At 39.0% G+C, this 27,811-nt stretch overlaps 1 protein-coding gene across 1 annotated transcript; it reads left to right on the plus strand.

The window, feature by feature from the left end:
- Window positions 1-1,521: 1,521 nt before the first annotated feature.
- LOC125236919 lies at window positions 1,522-27,561 on the plus strand. Its single transcript, XM_048143836.1, has 4 exons — window positions 1,522-1,974; window positions 20,274-20,423; window positions 21,446-21,584; window positions 27,485-27,561. The coding sequence occupies exons 1-4, from the start codon at window positions 1,522-1,524 to the stop codon at window positions 27,559-27,561; spliced, it is 819 nt and encodes a 272-aa protein (XP_047999793.1).
- Window positions 27,562-27,811: the final 250 nt, after the last annotated feature.

Here is a 27,811-nt window from a genome sequence, read left to right on the forward strand (position 1 = left end):
CAGTAATAGTTAAAGTAGTGATATTAGTTCTTTTTGCTTTATTTTAAGTATATGTGATCAGTTATATAATGTCTTACAGTTGTTTCAATCTTGATCTATTCACGCTATCAAAGAACTATTTACGCGGTATGAAAATTATTCAACAAAACCTTAATTTTTAGCAAAAACTTCATGACTGATTTCGTAGTTTCTATGAAAACCGTTAATTTGTCAATTTTTTTAAACATTGACATAAAGTCTGATGCTTACTTACCAGTTATGTAAACTTGGTTTTAATATAAGGTTGCAATATTTTATTTTGATTTGTAATGAAAATACATCTGTATGACTTTGTTTTTATGGGTCGGAATTAGATTTTATAATACTCCAATTTATGCCTATTACCGATGGTACGATCAGATAACCCTCGGTAATAGAATATATAAGAATCTATTACCGATCCATGCAATATTTGTTTGGGTCGGTAATGGGTTCCTATAGAAGTATCTATTACCGAGTGACATATTAGTCTTGTATCAAAATATGACATTTAGTGTACCGTAAGTACAGATTTCTTAGGTGAAACTGAGTCTTCTGTGGGTATGCATAAAGGAGGATAGTATTGGTATATGTATTTGTCATAATTTGTATATTCAACCGTCGGTATTACGCTCCGAATTTTGAGATGGGTTTCTATTTACCGATGGCAGAAAAACACTGTCATTCATACCCTCGGTAATGAAATCTCTATTCGCGTTAATAGAACTGCAACCTGTTCATTACCACGGTAATAGAAAATTTAAGTATGTTGGCTTCAATAATCATTTTATGACATATAATAAACTAAAATGATCCTAAAACTCTTCAAAACTAATAGTTCAATAAATACTCTTCCATAAAAAAAATATTTGTGGTCGTTAATGAGCTTTGATACCCTTAATTTTTTGGTATCTTTTGAAATCTTCCTTAAGTACCACGTTAATAGGCGCCATTACCTTATATCCCCTAATAACCCGTATATGGGAAGCTGGACAAGTACCCGATGAATGGAAGCAGGGGCTCCTGGTGAAAGTCCCAAAGAAGGGGGATCTGTCGCGATGTGATAATTGGCGTGGGATTACACTACTCCCAGCTGCTGCCAAAGTCTTGGCAAAAGTTTTGCTTAATCGCATCGCGCCAAAAGTAGCTGACACTCTACGCGAAGAGCAGGCAGGATTTCGCCCGGGTCGCTCCTGCACAGACCACACCAACACCCTACGCATCCTTATAGAACAATGTGTCGAATGGCAAACGGAGCTGTTCTTAGCTTTCGTTGACTTTGAAAAGGCCTTTGACACGGTGAAGTGGACCGCGCTGTGGGCAAGTTTGGGTAGGAGGGGTATCCCTGCCTGCATCATACGGATAATACGCTCTTTATACGAAGATAGCACATGCAGGGTAGTACATGAGAAAGAGCTCGGAGCGCCTATACACATTACAGCCGGAGTAAAACAGGGATGCCTCTTATCGCCGCTTTTATTTGTGATCCGCCTAGATGACGTCATGCGCAATGTGGTATCGACGTCAAGAGGTATACCATGGGACACCAACGCTCTGGAAGACTTGGACTACGCGGACGACATCGTGTTAATTTCGCCTACTCTTGCTTATCTGGAAGCTAAACTTGAAAGTCTTCAGGAAGAGGCGGACAGAATGGGCCTGCGAATTAACAAACGCAAAACAGTCAGCATGCGTGTGAAGTCAAGTTCAACGGATCCGCTGACACTGGGGGGCGAGAGCCTAGACTCGGTGTCCAAGTTTGTGTACCTAGGGAGTGTGTTGACTGAGAAAGGTGGAGCGGACGACGACATCGACAGCAGAATAAAAAAGGCGAAGGCTGCGTTTGCTCAGTTAAAGGCCGTCTGGGAGTCAAATGTGCTCACGCGTCGAATCAAGCTTTCCCTCTTCGAATCCATAGTGAAATCTGTGCTACTGTTTGGCTACGAAACGTGGAGAGTGACAAAGGGCCTAACGAAAAAGCTCCAAGTATTCGTCAACAAGTCCCTGAGGTCGATCCTTCGCGTTTTCTGGCCAAACACTATCCGAAATCAAGACCTGTGGAGTATATGCTAGCAAACACCCATTGACGAGGAAATCGCGACACGAAAATGGAGATGGATTGGACACACTCTTCGGAGAGGGGGAAGAAATAATGCGAGCATTGCTTTCGACTGGAAACCGCAGAATGCAAGCCGTGGCCCCGGGCGCCCTGTTCACTCATGGAAGCGGTCCGTCGAAAATGAGCTACGAGCGGCTGGTCTGAGCTGGAGCGAGACCACGAGGGTCGCTGAAGATAGAAAGGCGTGGCGCGAGCTTGTGAAGGCCCTTTGCACCTCTGGGGTGCCTTAGGACTACAACAACTTTCAGTCGGCCGCAAATAGTTTCAGTCGCATTTTACCTGGGTCGCATATTGTATTACTTAATGGTTTTAAAAAAACCGGCCAAGAGCGTGTCGAGCCACGCTCAGTGTAGGGTTCCGTAGTTTTCCGTATTTTTCTCAAAAACTACTAAACCTATCAAGTTGAAAACAATTTTCCTAGAAAGTCTTTATAAAGTTCTACTTTTGTGATTTTTTCATATTTTTTAAACATAAATGGTTCAAAAGTTAGAGGGGGGGGACACACTTTTTTTTACTTTAGCGAGCGATTATTTCCGAAAATATTAATATTATCAAAAAACGATTTTAGTAAACTCTTAGTCATTTTTAAATACCTATCCAACAATATATCACACGTTGGGGTTGGAATGAAAAAAAAATCAGTCCCCACTTTACATGTAGGGGGGGTACCCTAACAAAACATTTTTTTCAACTTTTTATTTTTGCACTTTGTCAGCGTGATTGATATACATATTGGTACCAAATTTCAGCTTTCTAGTGCTAACGGTCACTGAGATTATCCGCGGACGGACGGACAGACAGACATGGCGAAACTATAAGGGTTCCTAGTTGACTACGGAACCCTAAAAAGGCTATATCACTGGGATATAATACGTGGTCAAATGGACCATATATCAACATCGACATTTGCATTCTGCGACAGACAGCAAATAGTGTCTATTATTTTATTAAGTAGGTAGCAATATCTTGGTAATATCAGTGATACTCACAACGAGAAGTTACATAACCAGGATAAAAACTACAAATGCGAAATGCTCGGCGAAACGCGAATAGGTGAAAAGCTACAAGGATTTTTTGATTTCAATGTACTTATACGACTAACAAATGTCTAATTTGAACTATGTTTCAGTGGTCTCGCTACCGAAAACATACTGTTGTTACTTCACATTGCGCACAGGAAGCATCATCATCGCAATACAAACGTGTATAATATCCTGGCCTCTTGCTTACGCTTATTCAACGCTCACGCCGCGTCTTGCGTGAGCGACGAGACCCCACATAATACAAAAACTACAAAATAATAACAATACATTTTTCATTCCTTATTCTAACATGCGACGGCGACGCGATGCGATGCGATGCGACGAAATCAAACCTTCTATCTCTATGGACTTGTCTTAGGTGGGCGACGGAACGCGACGGCGATGCGACGCGACGAACTAGCGATGAACATGCGAATGTTAAGCGACGCGATGCGACGCGATGCGATCAAACCGCTGTGTTCATATGGGAGTGTCTTGCGTAAGCGACGGCCCGCGACGGCCCGCGACGGCGATGCGACGCGATGCGATGGCGATGGGCGCGCGATCAAGCTATTTGATTTTTAGAAGCAAATTCAATACGTAGAGAGGTCGGACTAGAGAAATAACGATTGATTACTAGTCTCACATTTCATTCTTTATATTTTCTTATAATAAAAATTCAAAATATTCAAATTAACATAAGTTGACCAAAGGAGTAATGTGCCTAAAAAGTAAGGAAATTACAACTTTTGTAACTTGTATTGACAGCCTTTGATTATGTACACGGTGATACGAGATTGTCTGCGTAAAATATTAAAATTTAAGTGTGAACTAAAAATATGAAACACTAGTGCGATGACCTTACGATATATGTACTAGCACTTGACTTTGGTGAATAGGATCACAAAATTAACTAGTTATTACAACGGGCTCGTAGCCTAGCGGTTTCGACGTCTGGACGCCGCGCCAGCGGTGTGAGTTCGAACCTCGGCTGAGGCGTGCTTTTGCAGTTTTATTTTTGTTTCTTTTATTTTCTATTATTTGATTGTTTACTTTTTCTTTCTGTAAGAATCTTCATTCTTATTTTTATTTTATTTTTAATAACTCCGGCTTTTATACTAACAAGGAAAGGTACCCATACAAAAAAAAATATAATTAGACTACTCTTTAAGGGGCGTTCATTGTAATTCCTGCGATTCCTGCATTTATTGTAACTCTTAAATAATAATATTATCCTAAACCAGAACTTCTTGTTGCCATATAAAAAAAAATACATATAAGACATATACCTTTGTGTCGATAGATATTTTTCAGTACAGATGGTCGTTTTTTTACGCACTAGTTCGAGAAGTGGTTCATTATATGCCAGGTCGAAACTTAAGAGGCTCATCTGTACTGAAAAACGTCGTACGATACACGTGCGAAAAGGAAATTCGTAACTCGTGTCGATTTAAAACACTCCCTTCGGTCGTGTTTTAATTTATCGCCACTCGTTTCGAACTTCCTTTTTTACGCACTTGTATCGTAATGTACTATTTCAGTACAGATGGTGTTTTTTTTACGCACTAGTGCGAGAAGTGGTTCATTATATGCCAGGTCGAAACTTCGGAGGCTCATCTGTACTGAAAAACGTCGTACGACACACGTGCGAAAAGGAAATTCGTAACTCGTGTCTGGAGTGTTTTAATTTATCGCCACTCGTTTCGAACTTCCTTTTTTACGCACTTGTATCGTAATGTACTATTTTAAAGCACACAAAATTCGAATAAAATACACTGCTGACACGGGCCCGCTCACTGCTCAGTTCAGTCTGCGCCCAGCGCTCATAGACAGTGGACCTACGTTCGATAGTCCGGCGCACCGTGCTCTCGTAAGCGTAAGCAGCTAGATAGTTCTGAGAAGTGCTGTATAGGTACTGCGACTAAACAAATCTTGATCCTGTTGGTGGCAAACAGGCATACGGTCCGCCTGATTTTTACACATGCAATTTTATCCAAGAAATTTTACTTGAAATCTGATGAGAGTTTGAATTATTATTATAAATATTTCGGGACCAGGGGGCCGATTTTTGAGTCTCACGCGTTCGAATTCAGAAAATTGTCACTGAAAATACTAAGCAATTCACTGTTTTCAACCGGTATTTTAGTGACAAATCCCATATGTGAAATTCAAAAACCGGCCCCCAGGATGAGGTTCTGGTTTTCATGGTGGAGTCAGGATATGGTCAACAAAACTGCTATTTTACTCATAATAACTCCACTATGTTTGGGCTTATTACATTTGGGCTGATGAGCAGCGTCGATCTCGATGATGTCCAAGGTCACATGATCGAGTCAGGAAATGAATAACAGAACTGCTATTCTACTTATCGTAACTCGACCATGTTTGATCTCATTAGCCGGGCCAATAACACATGTAATTTTTTTCACACAGCTCAGCTCTTTGAAACTGTTTATTTTAAGTTACTTACAATTAGTAGGTACCATATAATAATAATATATTCTTATCTCTTGTAAACTTTACAAAAAAGTTAACACATGAAACCAAAAGAATTGTTAGTAGCAATTAAATTCAAAACTATCAAGATCATTCTTGCCTGTGTGTTGCGTTACCGGTGGCTCGCGTACCGAGCGCCAACGCCATCTATCAATGGCTATTTCACGTGATGAACGCTGGAATAAGGGCTCTTAGTGTACAGTCGACACTAGATGGCAGCATTAAAAAACACTGGGTTACACTGTATGACATTTTTTCATTTCAACATTAAGTAAATAGCATTCGTTATAAGTAAATAGTATACGTTAATTCGTCGCTCAGTTTTGCCGTGAAGGACGGACAAATAAATAGACACACACACACTTTCCCGTTTATAATATTAGTATGGATTAAAATAAACATTAAGTTAATAAAAACAAAATGCAGTATTATTGTGTGCTACTTAAAACTTTCCTTGTTAGTATAAAACCCGAAGTTCTTAAAAAAAAATAAGAAAGTAGAATCTTAGAGAAAGAAATAAGCAGGTAAACAAAATCAAATAATCCATACTGATTAAACTGGAAAGTGTGTGTGTGTCTGTTTGTTTGTTTGTCTTTCAAGAGAAGCCGCGGCCAAAAGCTAGTAGAACATAAAAGAAAAAAAGTAAATAAAAATGCAAAAAGATTGCGTGAGCCGAGATTCGAACTCACGACACTCATGGCGCAAACGATTCCACCTAGAAGTCAAACCCGCTAGACCATTTGCACATTGTGAAAGACGGCGAATCTTGTGATTCTAATCACCAAAATGCTAGTGCCGAAGTTTCGCGCGATGGATACGCGATGACCTTGAGCCATCGCCGTCGCATCGCGTCGCATCGCGTCGCGTCGCGTCGCGTCGCGTCGCGTCGCCCGTCGCTCACGCAAGACGGAGCGTTAGATTCGCCTTCAGCGATGCGATCGATTGACACTGTCGAAGAGGAGGTGGTAAAGAATTCCACAGTTTGACCGAGTACACCGTAAACGAATTATTATATGACCGATGTTTGTGGGGTGGGATACCTAGAGTGAGATTCGCACTGGAACGAAGCCGGTGCCCACTGCCATCTGCCAAAAATTTAAAACGTTCTGAGAGATAAGGAGGGGACGATGGAGAAAACAAAACATTATAAAGAAGAGACAGAATGTGGATGTCCCTACGACGACGGATGGGTAGCCACTTAAGTATCTAATGGTGTGGGGGCTGGGGGCAATTTAGACTGGTGGGTAATTTCAACTAATGTAAATATTTTCCACGAGTCCATATGTATCTCATAAATAAGCTTACCATATATTATGTCCAATTCTTCAAAGCTTATTGACTTATTGTTCTTTTGGAAGTCTGGCGTATTGTAAAGTTTAGGTAGGTACTTGTTTGATTCTAATTGCCGCGAATGCAGAGTACGCTGGATCGATTCCAACATTTCCAGCCTCAGGCACCAGAGGCCTTGGTCACTTTTTCTTTCATATGTGTAATTTATTTCGGTTTTAAGGTACTTTGCTTACAGTGCTTACACACAAGCGATTGGGTTTTATCCCAATAAAGTCCCAATTTGAAGTCAGTTACGAAATGTTTTTTTCCCGTTTCGAAGCTTGTTACCAATTTTTAGTGACGAAACGGTACTTCAGTCAACACAGGGCAGCTTGTGGCGAGCTATTGTGGAACAGCGACCCCACGTACCCGAGTGCTCCTGGGGAGCTCTGTTATCCGTAAGGTATTGCCTAAGACGCGAATTGGCACAGTGGCTTTACAGCCACTGGGTTGAATGCGGTGTACATCTCTCGACACCCTTGACACACCGGTGTTGCCGTTGAGCCATCTTAGATGTCGCTTTTTTGTGGGGACTGGGGACCCATCTTTTGGGGGCGAGTCACCGTCTGCTGGAACTAAAATTGAATACCGTTTTATTGCTACAAAATGGTAGACACTTCTGAACCGTCAATTGATCCGCTACTTCTGATGCTGACTGTACTAATACTGTTTTATTATTTCAGGTGTTAAGTGGTATCTGTATTTTATTATGAACTTGGCTGCAATACCTGACGCTATAATCTTCTTATGGAACGAAAGAAAAAAGGTAAGTACCTACTTAATTAGTTAACGTGTAATCTAGAGGCAACAGGACTTAAAACGTGCTGGTTTTTAGGGTTCCGTAGTCAACTAGGAACCCTAATAGTAGGGGTCCGTAATGAAAGATACCGTCCCATCCGGAAGAAAGCACGTAAGTAAGTAAGTAAGTAAGTAATTTATTTGCATAAAATAGTGTACAGTAAGATGGTCAAGAGGTACAATTTCGTTCAACTATTTTGCCTATAAAAAGCGTGCAAATATGATTTAACTAATCTAGGAACATACATATAGTATCAATTAATCTATATAGCTTTACAATTAACATGCATATCATACATTTCACTACGTTACTAATTATAATATTTAAATTAGAATAGTAAGAAAAATACAAACATTTCCAATTTAATAATTTACCCACACAATTCATACTTAATTAAAATGTCATGATTATAATAAAATTACAAGAAATAATTCAATAAATTTAAAGTAATAAGCCTATCTATTTTATAATGTCAAAAATTCATTAATTGAATAAAATCTTTTTTCTAACAACCAATTACGCAGTTTTGATATACATGCTTTATAAGGCAGGGATTTTATGTCTTCAGGGACCTGATTGTAAATTTTTATTGCCATGCAGTAACTGTTCCTGTCACACAGTTTCGTTGTCGCCTTAGGTTTTACTAGTCTTAATGGATATCTCGTATTAAAGCTACATATGTCTTCCAATTTCGTAAACAAGGATTGATTTGACTTGACAAATATGGTGACTTCCAGAATGTATAAGGATGGTAAGATTAACAGTTTTAGTTCAGCGAAGAGATTCCTGCAAGATGAGGGTTTCCTACAAATCGCCTTAATGCACTTTTTTTGACAGATAAAGAGTCGTTTTATTTCACAACAGTTTCCCCAGTGTACGACTCCATATCTTAGTAAGGACGCAACATAGCCATGATATGCAAGTAGAGCAGTTTCCTTGTTTACACAAGTTGCAAGTCGCCGGAGCGGATAAACAAAACTATTTAAGCTTTTGCATTTCTTTTCAATTTGTGGTTTCCATGAGCAATTTTTATCTACAACTATACCTAGAAACGTTACTACATCAGTTTCGTGTATAGTTTGATCATTATATTTGACATTTAATTCAGGCACTTCTTTTCTATTGCAAAATTGTACGAAATTGGTTTTATCAAAGTTAACATTTATCTTTTAAAATTAAGAAATCCCATACAAACTTTCAACCTCTTTTTCAACCCCTTCATCCCTTTTCTTCGAAATAAAAAGTAGCCTATGTTCTGTCTCAGGGTCTAAAGATTGTCTGTTCCAAATTTCATCAAAATCGGTTGCGTGGTTTAAGCGGGAAAGCGTAACAGACAGACAAACAGACAGAGTTACTTTCGCATTTATAATATTAGTATGGATTAGTATGGATTAGTATGGATATTAAATGAACAATGTATTCAAGGTATTTAATTGGTTAAGGATTAATGCTGTATTGGTTACAATCGCTTCGAAAATTAGCCATTATTTGTCGTAAAAAGTAAATGACAAAAAAAAGTTATTGTGGGTTATCCATAAACCACGGACCACAATACCATCACGGACTTTTCTGTAGACCTTTTCAATGTGTACAATACTTAGTACATTATTTTGATAAAACTCGTAGGGTTCAGCCTGCGTTTGCAATGTAAGCGGAAAAAATGAAAAAATTATTTACGACATCACATTAGAAACCTCAAAAATAACAGTACTTCTCCACTATTTAATGGATGTTATTATACATATAAACCTTCCTCTTGAATCACTCTATCTATTAAAAAAAACCGCATCAAAATCCGTTGCGTAGTTTCAAAGATTTAAGCATACAAAGGGACATAGGGACAGAGAAAGCGACTTAGTTTTATACTATGTAGTGATATCGCTATCCCTATCGCTATCCCTATCCCTTATCAAGATAACACTAAGTTCTCGCGCTTTGTACACATATTTAAAGTCACATACAGGTCGAATGCGATTAATTAACATTATTTTTACCTTTTTTCCCAACGTTTCGGCCAGGTTGCACTGGCCGTGGTCGCGGAAGACTGACGCCCCAGCAAAATGTCACCGGAGATGTAAACAACACAAAACTACCCGATATTAATTTATATAAATGTTCGGGGTAAACAAATAAATATAATCTACCCGCATGTAATTATTTACGACATCACATTAGAAACCTCAAAAATAACAGTACTTCTCCACTATTTAATGGATGTTATTATACATATAAACCTTCCTCTTGAATCACTCTAAGTATCTATTAAAAAAAACCGCATCAAAATCCGTTGCGTAGTTTCAAAGATTTAAGCATACAAAGGGACATAGGGACAGAGAAAGCGACTTTGTTTTATACTATGTAGTGATAGTGATAGTGATAATGATGATGATTTTAAAGCAGAGAAGATTTCGCTGGCTCGGCCACGTTTGTCGTATGAACCCTGAGCGATTACCGCAGAAAGTATTGCTGGGTCAAATAGCGGGCGCAAATAGACCTGTCGGACGTCCCACTCTACGCTTCAAGGACTCCTGTAAGCGGGACATGAGCAACTTTGGTATCCAGATCGACGGTTGGGAGAAGCGTGCCGATATGAGATCTGAATGGCTTCTTCTTTGTCGTATCCTCATGGCTGAGGGACGTGACGAATGTGGACGCTCTTCACCAGTTGTCTCCACGCCACTCGATCCTGGGCCCGGTGCACGCTAGCCTGCAAACTTGCAAAGTGGTCTTTGTCACAGACGTTATTCTGTCTGCCCAACGTGTGCACATGCTTCCACTTCTTCGCTTCCTTGCCATGCGTCCCGTGATTGTGAGCTTCTCTAGACTAGGTATCTGGTGCGGTCCTGCTCAGATGGCCGAAGAAACCCAGCACACGTTGGGTGCTAATAGTGGAGAGTCGCGTTTTGATGCCGAGTTCCTCAAGAATAGAGACGTTTGTACGGCGTTCAGTTCATGACTACCCATATCTGAAAACCAGCGCTGGGTATATATGTACCTATATATCTGAAATGAAATGAAATGAAATGAAATGAAATGAAATGAAATGAAATGAAATGAAATATCTTTATTTGCTTGAATATGGTAACAAGGTAGGTCTTATGGCTAAGTTTTCCATGCATATTCAACCTGCATGCAGGCGTGCAAATTTTTAACATTTTAATATTAAATAATTTATCTCATGCACATTGAATAAACAAATTACAAATTAATTAGGTGTCCTGCAAGTTCTAAATTTCTAAATAAACTATAATGATTTTAAATGTCAAAGGTTTGCAATAAATAATAAATTAAAAGTAGTAAATCTGAATTATTAACAATTACAATTAAGCTTCACGAGTCAAATATTCCTTAACGCTATAAAAACAATTGTCCAGTAACCATTTCGATAATCTAGTTTTAAATAAATTATTATCTTCTAATTTTAAGTGATCGGGCAGGCTATCTGGCAACAAGCTGAGACGGGTACCCATTGCCTAAGCCTACCTATAAAATGTATAACTGTAAATATAGTTTAAGATGTAGTTAATGTTAATGTTAGGTTTTTTTATTATTCTTATTTCTTGCTACATTGTTTTAAGTTTTTATCCATTTTGTGTCTAATTTTTTCTCATGTATTTGTATTGGCAGTTATGGCAATAAAAATAATTTTATTTTATTTATTTAAGTATTTATTTATAAGATCCGGACCATCCTTCGCCAGCACCATATCTCGAACGCATCTATTCTGCGGCGGGTTGTTGCTTTAATGGTCCAGGTTTCGGACCTGTATAAAAAGATGGAGAAGACGAGGGTCCACATAAGTCTGATCTCTGTTTTGCGGTTGATGCTTCTATTCTCCCATCCCATATCTTCTCGAGTCGTTTTACCGCAGCCTTGCCCATCTGTTCTCTTCTAACCACCTCTTGGTCGCATTCACCATCGTCGCTTATTTGGGATCCCAAGTAAACAAACCTGTGTACCACTTCCAGATCGTGCAACTCGTTGGTTCTTTACGTTTTGCCGGGCGGTCAACAAACATCAACTTCGTTTTACTTCTGTTTATCTCACGTCCATACTTCTTACTGACCAGCTCAATCCTCCTCAGCAGGACTGCAAGTTCTTTTTCAGAGGCACCTATTATGGTCGTGTCATCAGCAAAATGAAGGTTATTGATTTTTTGCCCAACAATCTGGGATCAAGGATGCCACCTTCCCAACCCTCCAAAACTCTTTTCATTATATGTTCACCGATGAGAATGAACAGCTGCGGCGACAAGATGCAGCCTTGCCGCACTCCTCGTTCAGCTTTGAAGGGTTGTGACACAGTGTCCTCTATTCGTACTCTAGACACGCTACTTAAGTACAAGTTTTGCACAAGAAAGATTGGGTGTTGCGGTATCCCCATTTCGCCCATTACGTCGAGCATTTTACTCCAGTTGATGCAATCGAAAGCCTTGCGTAGTCAATAAAGCACATAGCCATATAGACGTCGTGCCCTCTGCATTTCTCTATTAACTGCCTCACATTGAGTATTTGCTCGCGAGTACCTCGACCTCTCACAAATCCTGCCGGTTCTCGTGGTATTAATTTGGCAGTGGAGTTGTCTAGTCGCTTGTTCAAATTTCATAAGAAGACTTTACTAGCATGGGATATGAGATATGAGCGATATGGTGCGGTAGTTTTCGCATTTGCGAGTAGATCCCTTCTTGTGCAGGGGCACTACTGTGGATTCGGTCCAGTCTTCCGGCCATACACCTGTTCTTCAGACATTTTCACAGATTTTGTGCATAAATTTGCACCCCTCAACTCCAATACTTTTTAGCATCAGTGCAGTTATGCCATCACTACCGCAAGCATTGAGCTTCAGCGTCTGAAAAGCTGATTCCTCTTGACTCAGAAGAATGTCAGGTTCCCTATCTACGTAATCCGTTGGATTAGTATCTTCATCCCTGGTATCACTAAAAAGCTGCTGACAGTATTACCTCCATCTTTCTAGGACTGCACTTTTCTCCATTAATGTTGCACCATTCTCGTCTTTAATCGTCGATTGCTTAGGTTTGAATTCACTTGCGAGTAATTTAACCTTTTGAAACAAGTCACGCGTGTGTGCTGTCTGTGAAGCCTTTTCTAGGTCGGTGCATATTCTATTGATGTAGTCATTCCTGTCTATCCTACAAAGCCTCTGGATCTCTCTTTGGAGTTCTGAGTATCTGCATCTATCCTGATCGGATTTTATTCCAAGTTTCAGCGCTCATCCAGTCGACTTTAGGTCGTGCAGTTTTGTGAGTAGTTTCTGCTTGCTTAGCTGCTTCAAGGGCAGTGGTTTTGAAGGAGCACCAAGTTGACCCGGCGGACTCGAAAGGGTCATAATTTGTCTCTTGGAGTTTTAATTGGAGTTTGTCATGGAAATCTATTTGCGCATGAGTGTTAAGCAGGGCCGGTTTATTCAGGTTTGCTCGTTTCGTATTCTTCAAGCGAATCCTGAGTTTCGCTGTAAGGAGCTGGTGGTCGCTACCTCAATCTGCACCTGGTCGGGTCTTAGCAGCAAAATTAAATATAGCTGATCTCCAACGGTGATACATTAAGATAAAGTCAATTTGGTTCCGGTGCTTTCCGTTAGGAGTTGTCCACATGTAGAGGCGTCTAAGATGCTGTTGAAACCAAGTATTCATGACCGCTAGTTTGATTTTCCGCGCAAAATTCCAACAGCATTTCACCTCTTTGATTCCGAGTGCCCAGTCCATACTTACCAACTATGCCTCTAATATTGGGTTGGTAAGAAAGTAATGAGCGATCGATTGAATTCCACATAAAATTTTTGAGAGAGTTCTAGAATCTTCTATGGTCGAAAGTATATAAAGGGCGAGTCGCACAGTTTTTCGTCAGTCATTCACTAGCTGTCGCCGAGCTAATATAAGGAAGAAAATGGACGAATTAAAAGTGCATGTAAGGCATTGCTTACTATATGAATTTCAATCTGGCCATTCAGCCGCCGAAGCAGTGCGTAATATATGTCAGCGTGTTGCTCCTGAAGTTGTGTCTGAGGCCACGGTGAAACGATGGTTCCAGCGGTTTCGTAGTGGCGACTTTTCATTATCAGATCAACCTAAGTCTGGTCGACCGGTGAAGATTGATGTAGCCAAATTAAAAACCTTAATTGAAGGAGATCCGAGGCTAACGAGTCGTACTCTTGCTACCGAGTTAGGCTGCTCTCATGTCACTATAGAAACACATTTACACGAGTTGGAAAAAAACTACAAATATAGTGTTTGGATACCGCACGAACTTGATAGAGATCAACTAAATCGCCGTGCCGATATCTGCATACAACTTCTGTATTTTCGCCGCACATTCAACTGGTTGGACCATCTTATCACTGGAGATGAAAAATGAGTCTTATATATAAATCACACATGCAAACGTCAGTGGCTAGCTCCAAACGAAAAAGGAATAGAGGCACCAAAAACAGAGCCTCACCCGAAAAAAGTTATGCTGTCCGTTTGGTGGGATATTCATGGTATTATTCACTGGGAACTCCTACCAAGTGGAATGACTGTTACCGCATCAGTATACTGTAATCAGCTTGAAAATTTAAAACAAAAAATCTGTCAGAATCCTCCACAGCGTGCTAAAGTTTTTTTCTTACAGGACAATGCTCGCCCACACATTGCAAAAGTGACTCGGCTAAAGCTATTGGAGCTAGGTTGGAAAGTGATACCTCATCCACCGTACTCTCCAGACTTGGCACCTACGGATTACGCATTGTTCAGATCGCTAAGCAATGCCTTGAATGAAAAAAAGTTCGATGATCAAGCCCATCTACGACAGTACATAGCTGAGTTTTTTGAATCTAAACCTAAAGAACTTCTTCGCCGATGCTATTCATTCTTTACCAGAACGATGGAGACAAGTAGTAAATAACGAAGGCCGTTATATTTTTGATAAATGATTAAAATAATAAATTAAATAAAAATTACAATATTGGTTATGATTCGCTCATTACTTTCTTACCAACCCAGTAATTATGATCATCCTTACGGCCTAGCCACGACAATGGTCTAAGGCGTCTTGCGACAGCGGCAAGCGGTAAGTCACAAAAACAAAAACGCAGCGCGCGCGAGGCATGCCACGACCTTGCCGCTGTTCGAAATCGCGCGCGGGTTTATACGGGCCTACCCGCGGGAGCGGCGCGCGGGGCGGCGCGCGACTTAAACAACTGTAGCGCGCTGCCGTCCTATCACTAAAACCCATCTAACCCACAAATGATAGTTTTGAGATATGGGCAAAAAACATAAAAACCCATATCTCTAGGAAATGTGTCGATTTAGTCCAGATTTCTTTTATTCTTAAATTAAAACTAAATTCACGCTAACATTATTTAAAATCAGTTTAATTAAATATTGTTTAATTTATTAGAAATTCGCCATTTTGTGTTTAAGTTATGCAAATAATTCCTAAAATATGTATGATTTTACTGTTAAAACACGGTTAAGTATACTTTAGCCGTTTTTTAGGATTGAATAATACATAAAACATGGCTTAATAACGGCAAAGTAAATTTACGTGTTTATAGTAATCGTAACTGAGCATTGCATAATAATCTAAAAACATAGCTTAATAACCGCAAAGACACTAAACAATTTTATACTATCGTATATGCTCTAAAAAAATGCTGTAACCGTTTTTAAGCTATGCAATGACTACTAACATCGAAATAATTTGTATGCATTCCTAATCTAAAAGCCCGCTATATGACAAACCAGCGACGATTACTAGGTTTTAGCATTGTCATTCTTTTTAAAAGGAGTTTATCATTTTAGCAATGTCCCGTTTACCCGCAGTACCTGCACTAAGTTTCAAGAGCAATTCAATTTGTTAAATGAATAAAAGACAGTTGTATGATATTGTAACCATTTATTTGCATGCATAAAAAACCTCGTTATAAGTTATGTTACAAATCAACATATTTAAACTCAATATAATATTCTAACATTAGTGAAAACTAACATAACATTAATATGAAACAATAAAATTCGCTTTTTACATTGCAACAAATCAATTTGCTATACCGACACGGCGAAAGGTGTTGCTCTTGGATATCCAAAGTTATTCGTATTATTACTACAATACACTATTAAAATAATGTTTTTATTACCGAGTTATATAAGTTTAAAAACGGTTGACATTGGCAGTTCTTACAAAAAGAAACACGGATTTCATTTATTATTCGCCAAGCAAGTGAAAATAGCAATCTTTATTTATTTTATACTTCAAAAATTCAAAATACATTTAGGATTGTTTGACATAATAATTTTCTCTCTTTCCGCTTGATTCCGTTCTTCTTAAAATGTATTTTTCTTTTTTTGTGCGTTTGGTTTTCGACAGTTGTATTATTAATATTAATATTACGAGTGTAGTGCTCTATATCGACGGTGGTTCTACATCGATAAATGGTTATATATACTTATGTGTAGGTCAGTTCTCCTTTTCTGTATGTAAAACTTCTGGATTTGAAGGGTCTGAATGAATTGGTACAGCAGAATACTTATATATCATACATCTTTTTTTTTTCTTTAAACTAGAATCAATATAGAGATCTTTGTTAACAATTTCTGGTAAAATCAGGTGCATCATTGCTTAAAATTGTATTAACTAGGTTAAATTTAAGTCTGTTTCTCTGTTCTTTGTATGAATTGGAGCGGATAAATCAAGATAAAGCTTCATTTTGGATGATACATATGTTGTCATTTTACAATTTTTACGTGTTGTTAGGTATAGAGTTCTTCTTCTTTCGAGTCATCACTTGTAGTTTCAATGCGTCTGCGACGGAATAGTCAAAAACCTTCTTTCCTTAAATCAAGATGAGGAGCATTTTACGAATGATTAAAGAAGTAAACGTTGTTCGATTTTGTTACAACGAAGGATAAACCCAAATTCGATGATCTTCAGCAACGGTTTTAGCTTGGACCAGTAAAAGGGAGTTTTAAAATTGATGTATTTTCGTCAGCATTGAAAATTAAAGCAGAAACGTTCGACGTGGCTAAGTTAGGCAAAGAATTCTGAGGTATCAGTATCTCAAAAATTCTTGAAACAATACACAACGATAGAATGTTCCTTGGTAAAGATCGAGTTGAGCAATCCCCTTCTGTTCTACATTTATTAAACTTACTGCTGATGTGATGACTTGTGGTCGGTTTTTCGGTATTCATTTTATTCGCAGATCTCTGTTATCGTTTGTATCCTGAAGTTCGTAACAAGCCTAAAAGAAATAACATTAATGAATTTGATTTTTGACTGCATTATTAAATCAGCTTGACGGTAATATAATGTTGCGCAAGTAATCCATACCTACATAGGTACTAAAACATTGTAAGGTAAATAAATGCTTACAAAATGTATGTGGCTATGGCAATGCCTACATAGCAATAGGATGGTACAATGTAATTTCTTGACTTTTTTGTTTACGCTTTATTTGTACACAATAGTTTTAACTGGGCTCTTGATCGAATAACTTATTAGTTAGGTATTTACTTGTCGCGGCAAACGTGTGATAATACGTTAGCAAAACGCAAGTTGTGCTTCAAAAAAACCTTAAAAAAAAGATATTTAACACTTACCTGGTCTTCGGTTTCTTAACATTTTAAGGAGAAAATGTTCATTCACCGGTCACTACAGCCTTCGCACAACCTTCTGCGCGCGAGCCGCTCGGCCGACTGTCGGACTGGCGCAATAACTTTGGAAGGTATACTTTTACAACTAGCGGGGTTTTAGCGTAGTTTTGCTGGTTTGTCCTGTTTCAGTGTGGCATTATGAATATTTTTTAGTAATAAATTCACCGTAAAGCGCAGTAACTAGGTTTTAGTGATGTATTTGTAACCTAAATTACAATGAAAGTCTTTAAATACACGGCTAAAGGACTTTAGCCGTGTTTAAGCGTAGTATTTTATTTAAAAAAGTGAATGTTATAAAATGTAATAACGCAATTAAACGGCTTTAATGGGAATTTATGAAGCTTATGTCAAGTAACGTTGTTATAGTTATGTATCGTGTGATAAAACTATGAAGATAAACAACTGCTAAGCGCTTTAATATAAGTTATAGAAGACAAATGTGGGTTTGCGGTTTTATACTATTGAAAAGGGTTATAAAATAGTGCACTTAGCGAGGTATGTCGACTCTGTATCTCGGTAACTAAAAATGATAAAAATATGATTCCAAGACCAGTCGATGGGGAATTCTTTCCTATTTAAGAATATTTATCCAAATGAAAACTGGTAATATGCAGCTTAGAGGGGTTCTAGTGATAGGACGGCAGCGCGCCGCGCCCGCACCGCCACGACATTACAGCGGCGCGACCGGCCTAGGCGGCTAGATGGGGCTAGCGATTCCGCGCGAAACAAAATATTTTTCACCACACCAACTGATAAAGGCTTTCTTTGCTATTCGAAAACAGATAGCAAAATTGCATTTTATCCACAAGAGTGCAAAGTATTTTCATACAAATTTTAACTTGATGTCTAAAGCTGGGTATTGGAATTCACGTATAAATAATGATTTTGAATCATAAACGTTAAATAAATTGAAGTATTTTATTTATTTTCATGTTTTACAGTTCATATTTTCATAGTGTTGGTGTGGTGAAAAATTTTGTGTTTCACTCGGTGGCAAAGTTTGTTTAACCTTCGTGCCTTGATACCCTCGCAACGCTCAAGATTCCACTTTTTGAACCATTCGCTACGCTCGCGGTTCAATATTGGAATCTTTCGCTTGCTCGGGTATCAATATTGGCACGTGCGGTTAAACAACAACTTTGCCCCCTTGTAAAACAAATAACTATTGTTTTTATTATGAGCGTCTTGAACCCGAAACCTTTATTTAATGAAAATTGAATTGTACTTTCGCGTATGTAGTATGTAATAATATTTTCAAACATATTTTTGTATAGTATTTATTCGTATTTACTGTAAAAAAAATTCTAAGTGTTTATTTATATTAAGTATCAATATCTGGGCAACCGAGCTTCGCTCGGTTCTGTTTCGTATCCTTGACATGTGTCGCCATCTAGTTCAAAAATGAATAGTACCTACATCGAGCGAAAGAATTCTCAGCCTTAACAACACAACTACTCCACACGAGATGGCGCGCATTTCGCCACAAAAACTCAAATAGTGTATTTTTCTATTCGTTTTAGCCTTGACCTGTGTCGCCATCTAGTGTTTGCAATAAATAGTACTTACATCGACCGAAAGAATTCTGTCTTAACAGTACAACTACTGCACACGAGATGGCGCGCGAAGAAAACGCATGAAAACTCGAAAATTCGCGTTTTCCGGGACCTAAGGATAAGTTAGACCGATTTTTCACCCCAAAAACCCCCACATAACAAATTTCTGCGAAATCGTTAGAGCGGTTTCCGAGATCGTCAGTGTAAATAAATATATATATAAATAAATAAATAAATAAATATACAAGAATTGCTCGTTTAAAAGTATAAGATAAGATAAGATTTAACTAGCCATAAAATAAATTCCATGGACTTAGTCATCACACATATTCTCTTGTACAAGACGTAATTGACTAATTAAAGCATTCTATGCACTTTAGAGTCATATTCGACAGTAAAAAACATGTTTTTAAATATGAAAACGTTCTGGCCGCTCCTAGGTCCTGCCGCCGCTTCTAAAAGTACGTGGCATGGCTAGCGCCCGCGCGCGTTTCCCGCGCAGCCCAGCCGCCCCGCTCGCCGCCTTAGACCATTGTCGTGGCTAGGCCGTTAGTGGTAGTCCCGATCTTAGTATTAAAATCTCCAAGAATAATCAGCGGTTCCTTTTTTGGTATTGAGCGCAAGGTGGATTCCAGAGTACCATAAAATTCCATGATGCGTTCTTCCGAGGATGATGATGTGGGAGCATATGTACAGTGATCATGTTCAGTGGGTATGGATGCGATTCAAATTTTAGCTTAAGTAGTCTGTCGCTGATGCCGTCATACCCGACTACTTTGTCTTTGAGAGGCTTTGAGACTATGACTGCCATACCACTAAAACTGTTATTAGGGTTACCTGAGACTATTGCAAGATTCCCCGAAGGCGTCGTATAATGGCCAGTCTCCTTTATGTGTATGTAGCAATCGTGAGCGCGTGGTGTTTCCTGATTTGTCTCTCCTTGCTGATAGCAGCACTAGTCCATTGTCCGCAAGCGGCCTGGCAGTGGTCGGGTTATTTTATCTGCCGCCCGATGTTCGGTGTTAGTACTCGTTTAGCACCACCCGGGAGGCACGTGCAGGGTTGTAGAAGGTATCTCCTGTGGACGCGAGGACCACCTCCTCCTCACAAGCGCTGCAACAAACATCTACAACAGATGCTGTGGCCAATGGTGATGATGCTCATCACAAACAGATTGCGGCGCGTCAAACGCCTCTAGAAATGTCAAAGCTGTCAAACATGCCAGTTCTCGACAAACGACCGGCCCCGACAAACAAAATGTACGGCTTAAAAACAGTGATTCTCCTAGGAAATAACTAACAAAACTACTCAAAGTGATTTAAATAAGTGTAGTGAAATACCAAGAAACGTGTGTCGAAAAGTGCAGTGCTGTCATTTGACAGAGAAATACGTGAAAGTCAGCAAAATAGTGGGTGGATTCCAGCGTTGGAATGTCACGGTATGTTGTACATCTTTACTGAATACTATTTAGGGTTTAGTGCTATAAAACGATACAGTTTACGTCCTTTATTTACCTACCTAACGAAACGAGCTAGCGTAAGGATTCTATAGTTGAACCACGGGCAAAGCGAGTGGTTCGAGAATATAATCCTGAGCTTGCGAGTTTTTCTACACACGAGAAGTAAAATAAATTTGCACTCGTGTATAACACAAAACTTTTCCCCTCACTATAACGAAGAATGTACAACGCAAAAAACTTTATCGCTGCTTTCAGTAGTTCCACATATGGTAAAACATCGTCATTACTAGATTCACTCATTTTTATCAATTTTAAAGCATTAAAAATGGCTACATTCAATGTCACTAGTGGATAAAATGCATTCTGCCAAGCTGGTATTAAAGGACAAAACACGTGTTTCCGAGCTTGTGCGGGGAAAAAAAATACTTAAGAATAAACATAACATAATTTATAAAATATTTCGGAGAGTAGGACAACAACACCAACTGTGTTTGTGTTAAACTCCTATGTGACCGCGTGAACCGCAGTTCAAAATTTAAATATTTGCCACAGAAAACAAAAAACAAATCATTAGTTGTCTTTGTTATGCTTACATTATTGAGTTTCAAGTCAAATTCTGTAAAGCTCGATTTCTTATATGTACCTAATCCGATATCGATGTCGATCCGAATTGAGGAAACTCATCAAACCTTACTGGTAGGTATGTATATTCATTAAATGTGTGTTTCCATCAAATAATCAAAGGTTTATATTAAAAGCAGTTTTAAAAATTACCTACACACTTCTACATATTATAATCCAATCCAACATTCGCAAGTATCTTTCAGCAGAACCCCAAAAGCGGCGGTTTTTCTTCTTAAAAATTATGTATTTAAGTTATTAATTTTAGTATGCCAAGCGATCCCATTCCCTATTCAGAATCAATAGTTTCCTAGTTTTCACTTAGGTAAACGGTTATGTAAATTTTAAGAACGGAACTTATATTTGAATTTCTTTTACAGCCTCCAAGGCGTTTTTCATGGTGGAACGAGTACTACTGGGATCTCGCATTCATGGCTATCGCCCATTTAGTCTTTGGCATAATGGCAGCAATAAAAGGAAACTACATATTCACTATACCTTTGGCAACTGTCGTACCAAGTAAGTGTCAATAATATACGTAGACCAGTCAAATAAGATATTTAGAGGAATTTTGTAACTTATTCAAAAATGTAGATGATGTAAAAATGCTAGACTGATGCCAGGAATATGCAATTTTTTGAAGTGAAACTCTTAAAAAAAATGTTTACAGTCCATAGTTGTTAGTGTACGCTAACATGCTAAGTTACGTTCTTATAACCTACTTACATAATATCTAGACACGCGGTAGTTTTCTATGAGTCATCATCTTCATCATCAATTGACGAAAAATATCATCATTCAAGTTAAAATTAATGTTAATAGCGTCGTTAACCGTTCCAATTGCCTGGCAACTAATTGTTTTTAATAACCGTCTCTGATTGGTGGATAACGCGATAGATAAAAAAAAACACGCCAAGAGCGTGTCGGGCCACGCTCAGTGTAGGGTTCCGTAGTTTTCCGTATTTTTCTGAAAAACACTCTAAGACCAAAGTAAATTATTTAATAGGAAATATTTTAATTTGTGTTTTTTAGAAGACATACTACTATTATTTTAACTATAAACTGACATAAATGTCATATACAAAGAAAAAATGACCAAGGCCTCTAAGTGTCCGATGCTGGATTCGAACCAGCGTACTCCGTTATAGCCACGGATGCTTAAACCACTCAGCCAACCGGTCACGGCGGCAAGGGTCGAAATTTTCAAGTATGAGGTACTGGCCATCTCTGAGGTAGAACCGGAACTAGTAATAATAATAATAGTAGGTAGGTAGTAGTAATAATAGTAGTATGTCTACTAAAAACACAAATTAAAATATTTCCTATGAAATAATTTAATTTGGTCTTAGAGTGAATATGGTGGCGCCATCTCTCTTCGCTAACTCGTAATCACATGGTTTGATTCAGTTAGGAGGTCGAACTAGTTCCGGTTACACCTCAGAGATGGCCAGGGGGCACCGTAAAGCCTTCGGTAATTGTGTCATATACTTGAAAATTTCGACCATTGCCGCCGTGACCGGTTGGCTGAGTGGTTTAAGCATCCGTGACTATAACGGAGTACGCTGGTTCGAATCCAGCATCGAATACTTGGAGGCCTTGGTCATTTTTTCTTTGTATATGACATTTATTTCAGTTTTCTCAAAAACTACTGAACATAATATCAAGTTCTATATAATTTTCCTAGAAATTCTTTATAAAGTTCTACTTTTGTGATTTTTCATATTTTTTAAACATATGGTTCAAAAGTTAGAGGGGGGGGACACACTTTTTTTTCATTTAGGAGCGATTATTTCCGAATATATTAATATTATCAAAAAAACAATTTTAGTAAACCCTTATTCATTTTTAAATACCTATCCAACAATATATCACACATTGGGGTTGGAATGAAAAAAAAATCAGTCCCCACTTTACATGTAGCTTTACCCTAACAAAACATTTTTTTCCACTTTTTATTTAACCACTTTGTCGGCGTGATTGATATACATATTGGTACCAAATTTCAGCTTTCTAGTGCTAACGGTCACTGAGATTATCCGCGGACGGACGGACGGACGGACAGACAGACAGACATGGCGAAATTATAAGGGTTCCTAGTTGACTACAGAACCCTAAAAAATGTGTTTTTGAGATGCAGAAAAATTTGCCAGACATCGCAAATTAGTATAGAGCTGATGAAATAAATAAGACAAGCGAATTTTAAGACTTATATTAAATAAGAAAAACAAATAAAATTACACAGTAGTAATAATAATAATAAATTCTTTATTTCGAGTAACAGTGTGACTCATAGTATTATGGTTAGTCTGCACTTAAGAGCTATGTTAGTACTTATTTTATTTACATTAATACTAGACTACTAGGGCAATGTTTCTAGGAGCACGCAATTAGTGGTTAAACATAATACGTACTTCTAGAAACATGCAAGTCCTCACAATGCCTTAAATATGGGCAGTCCAACCTCTCGGCTATCAAACACAGGAGGGGGTTGGGGCTGGCCCGCACCCGGCGCACCAGGGATGTGCATCGTTTGCGCAAAGTTGTATAAAAGCAGTCTATGCGCGCTTCAGCAAACATCCGTGATGCGCTACAGAAGCGGGGCAGCCCCACCAGCACCCGGAACGCGTTATTATATTGTACTCGGAGGGCCCCGTAGGCCCGCTGCGTGTAGTATGTCCATAATGACACGGCGAATTAGTTAGGCCGAGAGAGGGTTTTCGACAAGCACGAAAGTTATCCCAGAAACATTGCAGTGATAGTTTATGAAGGGGTTTGCGTTCACACTATGAAATTCTATTTTCGATTTTTTTTTAGTTAACTAAATAAAAGTAAAGTGTAATGAAATATTATAGTTGACTAAGGGCCAGTTGCATCAACCACATTTGACAGACACATGATCGTCTCGCAGCAGATGTCTAAGGAACTTCCCATACCATAGAATTTAACGAACGCTCAGACGATTTGGTGCAACCAAGAATCTTATATACAAACTGGATATTGCATGCCGAACATTTGGTGCAACCGACCCTAAATGTCAAAGACTATCCAACACTGAAAAGTCAGCACGTATAATAGTTTAGGCTGTGGTGTTCTAATTGACAGATTAAAGTCAACGAGTAGAAAATATAATTATAATATGAAACTTTTCCAGTCATAAATGAGTCCAGTTGCATGACTTGCATGTAGGGTTTGAGATCCGGATATCCGGAATTCCGAATTATCCGGATATCCGTTAAATTTGAGATCCGGATCCGAGGTCTCATAGGATCCGGATAAAACGGATAATACGGATCCGTTACATATGGGTATCTATCCACGCCAGAAATAATTTTCGAATGAAATTGATGAATTATTTCCTGTATTTTGTCGCCTAAAATGTTTATTCACATTTATTTAATTCAAATACTCAAGATAGGTTAGGTTTGGTACATTACGCCATGCGATGAATCCATAAAACTATATGTTAACAAACTAAATAAAATGAAAATTAAATCATTGTTTTTAAAACTGTGTTCGTTTCTAACTGGATGCATCCCGCAGGAATAACGATAAATTATTAATTTTCTATAAAGCAGAAATGATTGCCATGGATGTTTTTAAGCTTAATGATGAATTAGAGATCATGGAAGTAATTAATATAATTATATACGTAATCACTATCATTACATAGTATAAAACAAAGTCGCTTTCTCTGTCCCTATGTATGCTTAAATCTTTAAAACTACGCAACGGATTTTGATGCGGTTTTTTTTTAATAGATAGTGATTCTAGAGGAAGGTTTACATGTAGGTATAGTACCCGTGCAAAGCCGGGGCGGGTCGCTAGTTATTTTATAAGCTGAATCCAGATCTATTTTTTTTGTATTTAATAAGATGAGAGGCAAACTAGCAGACTGGTCGCCTGATGGTAAGCGATCACTCCCGCCTATGGACACCCAAAACACCAGAAGGATTGGAGGTGCGCTGCCAGCCTTAGAGCTTCACTGAAAAGCGACTGGCAAATATCAAAACACACATTGACTGACATTTTGCACATAAGTTCAGAAAAACAATTGAAAATAGTACATGATAACTAAATATGTGTAACATATTTTACACGTCTAATACGCAATAAAATTATATTATTTTATCTTTTTTTCTACATCTGCAATTTCGCATGGATGTATTTATTGGCTGTGGTTACGGATAGACGCCCCAGTAAAACGGAGGTAAATTACCCTGCATTAGCTTATGTATGTTAAACAAAAATATTGGCCTACTGTTTAATGTTATATGCTGTACTGTACAATGGGAGTGACATTAATTGTGCCGCTTAACTTCAAACTCGGGTAAATCCGTTCTGCTTTTTTTGTATAATCATCCTAAAACCGAATCGATTTACACGAGTTTGAAGTTAAACGACACAATTGTATGTTAAAAGTTCGTCTAAAAAGTTAATGGAGCAATAATAGACTATATTTATGTCGTTTTGCGAGTTTAAATTATTTTATTTCGGTAAAATCAGCTTTGATTTGACGAAACCCCTATAAAAAGTGACCTTTTCAACACGGATCCGTTTTATCCGAAATATCCGGATATCCGGATCCGGCAAATCTTAAGATCCGAAATATCCGGATCCGAAAAATCGGCGGATCTTGCAAACCCTACTTGCATGGTACATCATGAAAAATTCGAACTTTAAATTTTCTTCTACACAATATTTTTTACAATAGTAAATAGTAAATGAGCCCCAAATTTAAGCACCAAATGAATGCGCTTTTGTAACCTAATTAAATAATTAATTACCAAAAAATATGCATATAGGTATATAACCGAATATAATAACACCAAATTTAGTAGCCCCTCCGGATAAACCCCCTGCACACCACACCTCATGCACAGCGCTTTTGACCAGTCTCTTTAGACAGCGAAGCGATCTACAAACAGATGAACTGCCACCACAACAAGTGGGTTAGGTTAGGTTAGATTAGAACTGCGACCCCCACACAGACGAACTGCTACCAAAAAGTGGATTAGGTTAGGTTAGAACTGCGACCCCCACACAGACGAACTGCTACCAAGAAGTGGGTTAGGTTAGGTTAGAACTGCGAGCACCATTGAGGCGATACGGCCAGTACTACATCAATGGTTGGACCGTGAGCATGGCGTGCTCACTTTCCGACTTGTGCAGGTACTCTCGGGCCATGGCTGTTTCGGCTCGTACCTGTACAAGATCGCTCGGAGAGAGCCGACGCCGGTATGCCATGCTTGCGGTGCGGGCGAAGACACGGCCCAGCACACGTTGGCCGAGTGTCCGGCATGGGAGGCGGAGCGACAGGAGGTGATAGCCCAGGTGGGGCCGGACCTGTCGCTGCCGGTGGTGGTGCGGGCCATGGTAGCCAGCAAGGAAGGGTGGGAGGCTCTGCTCTCTTTTAGCGAGCACGTCCTCAACGAGAAAGAGGCGGCGGAGCGCGAACGGGAAGCCCAGGCTGAGGCACCCCCGATGCGCCGCCGCCGCACAGGTCGCAGACGTGCCGCTCACGAGCGGAACCTGCCACCCTAAAGACAGCCAGCGGGCGAGGGATGCATGAGAGCGCCCCCGCCCAATACGCTGGCTCTCGAGTTGGAGAGTGCGACCCTTGTGTCCGGGAAGCGCTCCCACAGTGAGGACCGGTCGGCTCATGGCCCGACCAGCGAGGGATTCTGATCCAGGATGGCCGCTGCGGGGCCGCGGATGCACTTTACAGCTTCCCGGGACCCCGCACACAAAGCGGTGAGAGGACACCGTGGGGTTTAGTGGGTAGGGGGGACTCTTTACAGCCTCGAGCCCAACATAACCGACCGGGTCGCCCACCACCTCAGACCCGGCGGTATGCGTAAACGCATTCCCCACGAAAAAAAAAAAAAAAAAAAGGTTAGAACTGCGACCCCTACACAGACAAATTGCTACCAAGAAGTGGGTTAGGTTAGGTTAGAACTACGACCCACACACAGACGAAAACTGCTACCAAAAAGTGGGTCAGGTGAGGTAAGAACTGCGACCCCCACACACACAGGCTACTTTTAGGCCAACAGTATTTGAATCATTTTGTATTAAAATGCGGTAACAACATTGGTGTTCATTAATTATTTTTGGGTTGACAACGAATATTTTGGGTGTTATGCACTTTAGCACGGCAAAATGTTACAATTTCGGTTTCCATTTCACATTAAAATGGTGTTTCTATATTGGTGATCATTTACAGTTTTTGGGTTATTAATAATTATTTCTTTAACAAAAGTTACAATATTTGGTTATCATTTTTCATTAAATTGGTACACTGATTTTGGTGCTCATTTACCTAAATTGGTGCTAAAATGGATTTTATTTGGTGTGAAATGTTACTAAATTAGGGGCCCAGTTAAACATGATCCATTATAAATTATCTGTTTTTTTTTCAGTTTATGATTGCTACACGGCCCTTGTGATTTACAGTTATGACCAGTCAAAACCACCACTTCCAGACGATGACAACTAAAACCAAACCTGAATTAGAATATACACTTGTTTCTCAATTTTCAGATTAAATTATTATCATTTTGTTATTTCCTTTATTTATTTTCCTTCTGAAGTAAGGCTATTTATAATATGATAATAAAAGTAAAAAAAACCGGCCAAGAGCGTGTCGGGCCACGCTCAGTGTAGGGTTCCTTATTTTTCTCAGAAACTATCTATCAAGTTCAAAATAATTTTCCTAAAAAGTCTTTATAAAGTTCTACTTTTGTGAC

The sequence above is a fragment of the Leguminivora glycinivorella genome, chromosome 20, assembly GCF_023078275.1.
Source record: "Leguminivora glycinivorella isolate SPB_JAAS2020 chromosome 20, LegGlyc_1.1, whole genome shotgun sequence".
In the NCBI taxonomy this organism is placed as follows: domain Eukaryota; kingdom Metazoa; phylum Arthropoda; class Insecta; order Lepidoptera; family Tortricidae; genus Leguminivora; species Leguminivora glycinivorella.